Source organism: Centruroides vittatus, unplaced genomic scaffold (assembly GCF_030686945.1).
Source record: "Centruroides vittatus isolate TY-2023 unplaced genomic scaffold, ASM3068694v2 contig_688, whole genome shotgun sequence".
Taxonomy (NCBI): Eukaryota; Metazoa; Arthropoda; class Arachnida; order Scorpiones; family Buthidae; genus Centruroides; species Centruroides vittatus.
Genome location: NW_027122433.1, coordinates 67,139 through 78,350, shown reverse-complemented (window position 1 = coordinate 78,350; position 11,212 = coordinate 67,139). Strand labels below are relative to the sequence as shown.

Genomic DNA, 11,212 nt, shown 5'->3' with positions numbered 1-11,212 from the left:
ATTTAAATATAAGTCATTAAATATTTAGCAGGGAGTAAATATTTGTGGCAGAGCCGCACTCAAGCGGCCAAAGAGCCTCGTGCGGCTTGCAAGCCGCAGTTTGCCGACCATAGCTCTAGGCAATTGCCTACGATGCCTAATGGTAAAGCTAGAATTGATTCCTTTAATTTTTAATAAACTCATTATATAATTATATCCAAATTATTATACAAATTGGTATATTTGCCTCTATATTGATGTATTTAATTTTGCTATATATAACTAACTGAATACTTGATTTATTTCTAATATATCTAAATTTCATTACTGTATGCTACAGAAATTTAAATTTTTCAACTTACTGAGTTGTATTTGCATTTTCATGCTTTTCTGGTTCTTTTGAAACTTCTTCAGAACAAGTTTCCAATTTTTTCCTGTACTCTAATGAGCATTTCTCCCAGCTTGCTAATCTTTCTGCTATTTGTTTCTAATGTAAATAATTAGAATCATCATTCACAAATAAATAAAAAACTGTAATAACACATCTTATTGCAATATAGTACATTTTAAAAATCAAATTACAGGAAATCCTCATTAATTGAAACTTGGATAGTTTGAAATACAGCTACATTGAAATTTGAAGTGAAAATTCTGTCTGAACTGTGATATGCATATGTTAACTGATTTGTTTTGATAGAAGTGCTTCCATCCTATAAGAATATAATAAACTAAGAACAACTCTAATCTGGTTATCCAGGAATGTGAAGTTAGTGACATTAGCACAAAACCTAAACTCTTTGTTTACGTATAGCAGCGTGTGCACGTGTTTAGTTTTCGCTTTAATATTCATCCAGTTTTTTTTTTAAAGCTTTGCTTTTAAAGTAACTCATTTTTGGATGTCACCTATAAAAGAGAAAAGGCAGTCTATGGGTACCCTTTTTCTCTCATCTCATAAAATATGGCTGGTTTTTAGGATTGCAAGATTGGGCTACAAGTAGCAGATTAAGGTATTTGTAGGGCTCTAGGCTACTACATTTAAGCGTCTTATTACATTTTGGGTCACTTTAAAAATAATTTGAGCTACATTTTAAGGAATTCTGCTTTACTTTTGATAAAACCTATCTGGCAACCTTATCTGTGCTGTTTACCTGCAGATTATTTATATTATTATTATTTAATAAAAATAGTGTTCTGTAGCCATATTCTATTTACTTAATAAAGTACATCAGTTATATGGCATTTCACGTACTGTACAGATATCTCAGATAATTCAAAATGCAATAATTTGAAGTCATGATTATTTTGTCCCTTATTTTTCAAACTAATGAGGATTTCCTGTAAATAAAATATAAAAACTATCAATACTAAATTATGAAATTATTAATTTTAAATTATTTGCTGATAATGGAAAAAAGAAAAAATGAAAATGCAGAATCAGTAATTAAATACATTTCATCTGTTATCTAACCAGACATAAGAGCAATCTATGAGAAAAGAATGTTACTATTTTTTGCACTTTAAAAATTATTTGTCCTTGTTTTGAAAAACAAAGATAATTAATTTTCAAAGCAAAAACTAGCAATAATAAATAATGATTAGAATCAAATTCTTTTTGTGATTATTATAAACATTTTTAAAATTATAAAATGTACCGCCATTATTTAAAAAAAAAGTAGCAAGTAAAGAAAACTAGTTTCCTGGAAAATTATATAACTAGCTTATAATCAGATCATTATTAAAGCAAAATTAACATAAACATCTGTCTTTATTGTTGATTTTTTTTGTTTTGCACAATTCAAAAATAAAAGTAAATTTAGGCTGGTAATGAATCAATAAAAATATAGCAGTAATTCATCAAATTTCATAAACACCTTAAATCTGCTTGCACAAATTGAAATAGTATGAGAATTTGTGTTTTGTCAAAAAGATTGGAGATTACAAAATTGAATATTTTGAAGTTATATGGAATGATCAAACAGTAACATTACAAAGCCAATTACATACAAATACTTTTATTGCAAATATTTTATTCAAATATACAGGTACTCTGCAATTTCTGTATTTTATGTTGTTTAAGGCAAAAGGTATTCTATTTATTCATCATCTCTCTTTACAAGTTTAAAAAATTCCTTTAAAACACTGATTCTATATGACTTGCTAGCTTGTTTTTGTATATGAAGACTAACTATTAGTTGCTGAGTTTTCTAAGTTGTCATTGTTTATTATATTTATTTTTGTTCTACATCTAATTAAAAGTACTATATTTCAAATTTTATTTTGTTTAATAGCAATAATAGCAGTTGTAGTAATAGCAAAAAACTAGATGGGGTTAGTACAAGCAAGCAGAAAACTATTCGCATTTGTCACTGGATGTTCGCCCTCTGGTGTTTAAAAACAAAACTATTCTATCTGAATCGTTTGATTAATTCTTGTGTATTATCAGCAGAAAACATGAACAACAATAGAAGAAGCAAAGCTTTCTGTTGCGTTCCAAATTGTAATTGCAAAGATTTACGGGAGCCTAATATAAGTTTTCGTCTATTCCCACATGAAAAACAGATGATTATTTGGAAATCAGTCGGTTATATTTATGAGCTTCTTCGAATTGTGAAAGGGTGGATTAGACTTGAGAATTGCGGTTTCCCGATTGTCAAACTTTACACGAACAAGTTATGCTGTCAATTTTAAAAGATATTTTCTTAAAGTTTAAAATGCGAGTTATTTTGTGTGGAACACAGAGTCAGATTTAAGCATTTCAAAGCCCTAAGCTGAACCCTAAGTCCCCTTACTAACCCTTCACAATTTTAAAAGACAATCATAAAAAGAAAAGAATTAAATCAGACTATCTCTCTGATTCAATACGGTTATTAAAAAAAACAGATGTGAGGTTTCACTACTCTTCTGTTTTATAACTGAATTTAATTAAATTTTTATACCCACTCCATTAAAAATCTTTTTTAAAATTGGTTTTATCATTTCTTTTTTAAAAAAAGACCTTATGTTAATTCTTAGAAAGCAATTAATGAAAACTACAGTAGAGACATCGTTAGTCTGGCACCCCAGTAATCAAAATTGCCGTTAATCGGCACGATTTTCAGTCGGACTGTGTCATGCTGAATCAAACGTTTTTGATACTAAATTTACTTCTAAAATATAATTTTCATGTTTTTATATTCTTCAATATATTTATTTTGTTTGTACAAAATGCAGAAATAATTTTTAACGATACGATAGCCTCGATTATTATTATAAAAATTTTCGTTAGGCTTAAAATCGACGAAAATTCAACACAAAACGACACACAACGGAGAAAAATTGAACATGAAGCGACACGCAACGTAGAAAAATTTGAACATCGGACAGGTTAATATATTTTTTCGTACATAAACCGTAATCGGAACAAATCCTTAATCTGAACAACCCCAGTCACCAATTGATTCCAATTTTCGGTTCACTACTGTAGTACACAAAATAAAAAGTAAAGTATATTTTGTTGGTTTGTAAAAAAATGTTTATTACAAAATAAGACTTTATTTTATTACTATTATTTTTTTTTTTTTTGTACAAATGTTTGAGACTCCTTGAAAGTCAAAGCCTAAGAAACAATTTACATAGCTTTTTACTCGTAAATCTAACCCTGATAGGACAATGTCAAAGCTGATGTTTTTAACACAAAGGGCACAAATATGTATAGAATGATCTCGTTCACTTGTTTCAATACCACATAACGACGTATTTCGCTAGCAATAATTATTCTGCTACTATAAAATTTCTCGATTAACAGCTACAAGCAGCATATATCATTATATCAGACAGTAATATATGATTAATTTTACATTACTAGTTACAAGTGGCCCAGATAAAGTAGCCATTTTGTAAAAATTCAGCACCTCTATAGTTTGAGTATACGAGAAATGCAAATTGCCAAGTAATGATTTTGACACTATGCAGCATGACCCCTGCATAAGGTACCATGCATAACCAAGTTTTGCAAACATTTAGTGCCATAAATTTCTATTTCAAAATAATCAGGTGTTTCTGTTTAATCTTCAATAATGTTATATGTCATTTGTTAAAGATCATTTAACATATATTTAACATATTATTAAAAAAATAATTTCACATACCTTAACATAGTTTTCCTTTCCAATTCATAATCAATAAGAGATTGTTCAATTTGTGCATATTTAAAGATTGCATCAGAATCTACAAAATTTTTACTACTCTCAGCTGGTTTTTCTACTTTGAATTTCTTTGATGCAGTTTTCGTAACTGATCCAATATTAACTTTTTCTTGTTTCTCAAATTCATAATTTTTTACTGGTGTAACAGATAGACAAATAAAATTGTCTATTTCTTTATATATATCCTATAAAAAAAGTTAAAAAAATAAAAATTCTATTTTATAACATATAAAAACAATTAAAAAAAACTTTTATTATATTTACTATGTACAACATTCAGTTCTGCACTTAATTATTTGATTTTTTATTCTGATTCTAGTTTTTTAATACAGTAAAACCTGTGTACAGTTCAAGATCTGATCAAAAAGTATATGACTTGAGGTCTGGATAAAATGCACCTATGTATCTATTTGGTTCAAACACTAGTCTCTTTAAAAAAAGGTCCTTTCTGAGTTCACACACTTCTCCCAGTGAAGCTTCCACTGTTGGAAGCATTTTTCAGTCATTTATCAGGATCTTCATTAGTCACTTGTCAAGTTTGGGAAAAACAAAATTCAGTCAGAGCCATGTCTGGGGAATAAGGAGGCTGCTGAACCTGTGCAATACCATAGTATAAGTGACAAAAAGTTTTATGTGATTTAATGGTCTGTCTCCTAATCTGTACACCTGCAACTTTGTAGCAGATGCTAGCATGGGAAATTTAAACACTAGAATTGGCAGAACAATTTAGAAACATTTTCAAACTGCACATTACAGTTTTCATAAACTATGAAATGAATTAAACATTGAAGTTATAAAATATGAGATTTTTTGTGATTTTGTTCAAAAATGTAAAAATATTTTTATAGAAGAATTTGAAACAACCATATACATGCCAGGCCTACTTCAGAAAATTAGAGAGAAAATAAAACACTCAGTTTTGATGCCAGGATCATGTGATACGAGTAAGTTTTGCAAATATCTTGTTCCTCTGTTTTTGCGTACACGTATCTTTTATAGTTTGAAATTTATAAACGGAGATTTAAACTTAACACATAGAAAATGTAAAAAAATTAAAAACATCCAACACCTTTGATGCATTTCTGGAGGAATACATTTGGCTATCATTAATTTCCAGCACATTTTTTTGAATTTATGAACACAGTTTTTATATAAGCTATTTTGTACAATAGTTATCCCACAAAAATTTTTGAAGATTTCAAACCTCTATTAATAAATTGTCTGTTCATTGTCTTAAAAAATTTGTGCTCTTGTTATATATGTTACAGTGAAAATGGAAGGTGCAGTGTATGAACATATTCATTAGTGAATATATACATACATCATATCTTCCACTTTCATAGTAACATATATAGTCTCTTCAGAAAAAAAAAAAACTAGAATATTCAGTTCATATTTAGCAGCTTTATATTTTAACAATTAACTGTTTAAAAAGTAAACTATTTATGAGAAAACTGTTTTTGACTAACAACATTCTAAATATTTGGATATATTTGTTACATTTTTTGTCACAAATTTAAAATATTTCTATTTTAAATTTGTAACAAAAAAATTTTAAATTAAATTTCATATATATTTTTTTTTGATTTAATATATATAGTCATGACTGAGAGCTTTAGAATGAATTTTACAACAACTCAACACATGCCAAGATTGTCAGTCACAACTGCTTGAACTGAATTATACAAAATGTCCACTTCATTCACAATCTTTCTGAGTGTTATTCTATGATCTTCCATCACCAACCACAGCTAAGGATGTCTTGATAATACAAAAGTATCGATATCAGTATCATGAGTAGTTTTAAAGCATCAATACTGGTATTGGTATTAATCTTTAAAATAATACTCATGAGACTGGTATTGTGAGTATTAAAGTATCAATACCAGCCAGTATCCACATTGGATATCGAAACTGAGAATCTTGCCAATTGTCACTGTTCAGTCTGTGGCTTGATTTTGAAACATTTTGTGTAATTCAAACATTTATCATTAATAACATGCTTTATTCTAGTTAGTTATTAATAAATTATCATATTTATGCAGAACGACTGGCATGCCGGTCTGTCCAGAGGAGACTATGAAATCAGATAAAACCAGCATGCCAGTTTAAGTGAAGTTACATATCCCTCCCTAGAAGGCACATTAAAAAAAAAATGAAAAAGTTAGGTCACATAAAAATGAACGAGTTTTTATTCTAAAACTGAAACTGTCAGCATTACATCAAAAACTACAATTATATGTTTAATTTCTTCATTTTCTCTTCTTTTTAACGACATAAAATACTCTCAAAATTCCAAAAATGCTTTGTGTGTATTTTATTGTTATTTGATTCAAAAATGCAAAAACGAACATATCAAATATAAGAAACTTGCTGTAAATTATCTTCTTACACCTATTAACATGGGCTTTGTGTGAAATTTGAGAGGAAGGTGTTATTTTTAAAGTCAGGGTAGATGGTCAATATAGCCCACAGTGACTTACCCACCACCACCACCACCAATAAGTCATTAATTGTTTTATTGTCTTGTAAACAAAAACTCTCTTCCTGATTTTAAGTCAGACAAATTACAATGTTATTATTTTATTGCATGCAAAAGAATGTTTTCTTTAATGTTTAACAACAAGTTTAATTAGATCTGATTAATTTTATATTGTAGTTGCAGTTTAATTAGCATGCCAATAACCCTGGGTTTCTGGCAAGCAAGTGTCCCCATTTATATGCAGCAAGCCAGTCATTCTGCAAAAATATGGTATTAAAACTGGTTTCTAATATAAACTAAATGTTACTAATACTGTTTCAGTTGATTTGAGATTTTAACATATTTTCAAGTTTTTCAAATAATTGGAGAGCTATTTATAAACAGTAATCTGAACTAAATATACTGTATATACATTTGTAAATAAAATTTGATGTAATAAATTTATTGATTTTTGGTCATTAACCAAAGTGAGTGTAACATTTTGTCTTGATTTTGGCCAAAACTGACTTTAAAACCCAAATCAAGTTTTGGTTCTCACTGCAAAATCCAATTTTGGTCAGATCTTACCTGTTTGTAAAAAATATAATTATACCAGATCCAATACCCAAAGAAAAGTAGCAATACTGGTATTAGGGTAGATGTACCAGTTTTGGCCAGTGTAGTACCAGTTCTGGTCAGTGTAGTACCAGTTCTGGTCAGAAAACAAATTTAACTTAAAAATATGATCACAAATGAAACAAACTTTTATTGTTAACTGTGTGAACAGTTAACAATAAGAGTTTGTTTCATTGGACATATTTGAATATGTGGTGATTATATTTTAAAGTTAAATTTGTTTTCTGGCCAGAACTGGTACACTGCCAAAGCTGCTACATGTACCTTAGTATGGACCGAAAGTATTGAGCACAAAAAGTACTCAGTATTGAAGGAAAGTATCAATATCAGCTGTTTCAGGACATCCCTAACCACAGCACTTTCTCAATTGTTTTTGGACTTTTGCTGGTTAGAAGTCTACCAGGACAATCGTTGCTTTGAACTGATATTCAGCCTTCTTTGAAATGACAATACAACTCTTTAATATGCATAGGACTCATAGCATCCTTACAGAAGTTCTCTCTATTTTCTCAATTATCTCTGATTGCATGTCACCAAGTTTCTAATGAAATTGAATGCAAATTCTTTGTTCAGTATGTCCTGTCATTTTCACTTAATCACTAATGCAACAATAACAGTGTAAATATGCAACTATCAAGACTACCTGATAGCAACTACAGTGTAGGACAGCTTGCCAAAATTCAAACATATAAATTAGTATCCAAAGTCGCATGATGACAGTCTTCTCCCCAGCTTTCAAATACATGCAAAACAAAGAAAAAAATAAAAATAAGAGTGGGTACTTTTTCATCAGACCTCGAACCAGATTTGCATGCTAACAAATTATTTTTTCTGTTTTGGAAGATTTCGGTAATTTTTTTTCTTTTTTTAAAATCTAAACTATACAAGATAAATGTCACACAGCCTATGTTCATTATTTTGTAGTAAAATCAAAATCTTTAAAGGATTCAATTTTGTTCATGATTAATTCTAGCAAAGACACCGTCCATATGACCCCTTATCATTGAAAATCTCAGTAGTTACTCTGCATCAAGTAAAAAGTCACTGACTGACTATATATACAGCAATTGGAGTTGTTGATTTTCAGGAATTGATTTCTCCACACTCAAACACCAATAGTGATTATATACTTCCAATTTTTCAATGTTTTAATAATAGTTAAAATGGTTGAAATATTGAAAAACTGGAAGTGTATTGAAAAAGTGTTAGTGCTTTGTTTAGCTTGTATGGAAGGAAACCCACTGAAGAGGGAAATATTGTAATTTCCAAAATGTATCTGAATAAAATAAAGTTGTTGATTGATTAGTAATTATGATGTCTGTGAATGTGATAATTCCTAGAAAATTAAGGTGTTTTGACCAGTTATATATTCAGAGCTGTATTTTTTCTTCTTCATCCAGTAAAGCAGATGCTCCTTGAGAAAAAATTACTGGGTCTAGAAAGCTCAAATTTAAACTTAAGCTTCTCTCATTATCAGTGACATGTTTATGAAACTTTCAGGTCAAAGTTCATGGAGATTCTCCACACAGCTATTATTTTTATTGCTTAATTTTATGCTTGTAACGATAAAATTACATTGAAACAAATGATTTTTATTCAAAACATTATCAAAAATGACAAAAGCTCAAATCTATACAAATTAAAACCTTTTATAATGATTTCACTAAAAAGGTATATTGAAAACATTCAGTCGGCAGCCATCGCTGAGCACCAACTGAATTTTACATCATTGTCTTTGATCTTGATGTAATAACACAATTATTAATAAAAAGACAATTGATCACCAAACAGAAACATCTAAGATGTAAAAAAATTGTACCAAGTAAAATATTATGACAATTTAGATGACATTCAAATTTTTTCTTGGGCATTTTTCTTTGATAAAGATAAGTTTGGTGCTTCAAAGCAGTACACAAAATTTTTATTGTTTTTTTTTTCTACATTTTGCTTTGAAGCACCAAGCTTATCATTAACAAAGATTAAAAAATCCAAGAAAAAAATTTGTCATCTAAATTGTCGTCATTTTTTATTTGGTGTAATTTTTTTACATATCAAATGTTTTTGTTTGAATTGCATTAATCAAAAACACATAGTATAGGAAGAAAATACAGAAAGAGTGCAATTATGCTACTGTATTTTAAAGTTCTTCAATTAATCGTCAGTCCTCTTATCAAACATTTGATTTTAAGTTGTTTGTTTAGTTCTACGTTATATGTACTGTACCTGAAGTTGTGTAAGAATTATAAACATTTTGGTACATTTTGAACATCTTATTGAAATTATAACTTTCACAATATGAATTGCACATAAATAAATAACAAAATTATGGATAGATTACATTCAAACAAGCTAAACAAACTATTGCATTAGTCAGAAAGTATTAATTCTGTTCAGTGCTCAAGCTCAATGTGCACTGAACAGAGTAATGTTTCAAACAAAATTCACAAAGGAAAGAGTTAGGATAGTAAAACACTTATACTAATCTAATATTGATTATTATTGGGTCTCTACATTAAGATTGAACTAATTAAATTAATTCTCTCTGAATTTGAAATGAAATAAAACTTGTTATTTCTTTTAACATTAATAAATTTCAATTAAATTTTAACATATCTGAATCTGAAAAACTACATTACCTGAAATGAGATTCAAACCTCAATTCATAATAATCTCTATACTTCCTGTTAAACATTTCCAGTCAAGAGTTTCTTCAGATATATACTGTATATCTGAAGAAACTCTTGACTGGAAATGTTTAACAGGAAGTATATGAGATATATATCTCTTAAGAAACTCCTGTTTGATTATATATCTTTATATATATCTGAAGAAATATATAAAGATAACATCTTTACAACGTGGTGTAACACACCTAAGAAACATCTTTCTTACTGCACTCTTAGAATAATTTAGAATTTTACACATATTTTACTCTCTTAGAATTTTACACATCCCGATGTTCTCCAGTGTAGTGTAACATCTTTCTTGTTTGCCAGTATAACAAAGAATGAATCTTTCATTGTCTAGTTAGTTTTCCACCTCAGGCAAAGTTGCTACTTGTAGACAATAATGAGACACCAAGGGGGACATATTTCACATATATACACAACAATCTGTTAATGCAAACAACTTTAGCAATCCTGTAAATAGCATAGAATATTTTCATATATAAAACTCTTTTATAAAAATACTTTTTACTTTGTTGTTTCACAATATAAAACTAAAGAATTTCACTCTTTACATTATAAAATCATATTTTTTAAAATAACTAAACATAGATTGAAAATCAATTTAATATATGGACCGTTTATTTTGAAAGGGGTGTAAGTCCATTTTTTCTTCTTTCGAGATATTCAAACATTTGCGTTTTAGTTGATTCAAAAATATAAATAAAGTGTACTAAGTTTGACAATGTTTCTATGACTTTAGAAATATGTAAGTTGATTGCATAAAGACTTCTATGTGAATTTAACTAAACTAATATATTCTTTCTGGGCCATAAATGGATTTACACCATTTTCGTAATTATTGAACTGTAAAATTTATTAAATTTTTATTATGTAAAACTCAATTTCACTTCAAACACATTATGTTTTATTCTGATTTTGTTTATATATAATAACAAGAAATAAAATATTGTTGTTTATTCTGAATATTAAAAATATTTACTTATCGTTAAACTATTTTATAAGTTTATCATTATTATGAGCTTACCATTAGACACTGCTTTTCATTTAGGTTCATTACATGGATTTTTTTTCCATTCCATCAAATTGTACATTTGTTGGTAAAATTCATAGTTTTATTCCTCTGTTGTAAAGGGCTGTCCACAAATGATGTCCACACTGAAAGCGACTTGTTTTAATAAAAGGTTAACCCTCTCCCTTAAGACAAGTCGAACAACGGGGGTTGAGCATTAATGGACATCCATTTATTTCATTAAATTTTATAC

The 11,212-nt window shown here is 28.6% G+C and overlaps 1 protein-coding gene across 1 annotated transcript in view; it reads right to left on the bottom strand.

Annotated features, from left to right (window-relative positions):
- Window positions 1-345: 345 nt before the first annotated feature.
- LOC136980284 (uncharacterized) overlaps window positions 346-11,212 on the bottom strand; it is a 28,864-nt gene continuing 17,997 nt past the window's right edge. Inside the window, exons 2-3 of the mRNA XM_067276373.1 lie at window positions 4,107-4,348; window positions 346-466 (exon numbers count right to left, since the gene is read on the bottom strand). Of these exons, the coding sequence (XP_067132474.1) occupies window positions 457-466; window positions 4,107-4,348 (252 nt within the window). The 3' untranslated portion in view covers window positions 346-456. The remainder of the gene's footprint in view (window positions 467-4,106; window positions 4,349-11,212) is intronic.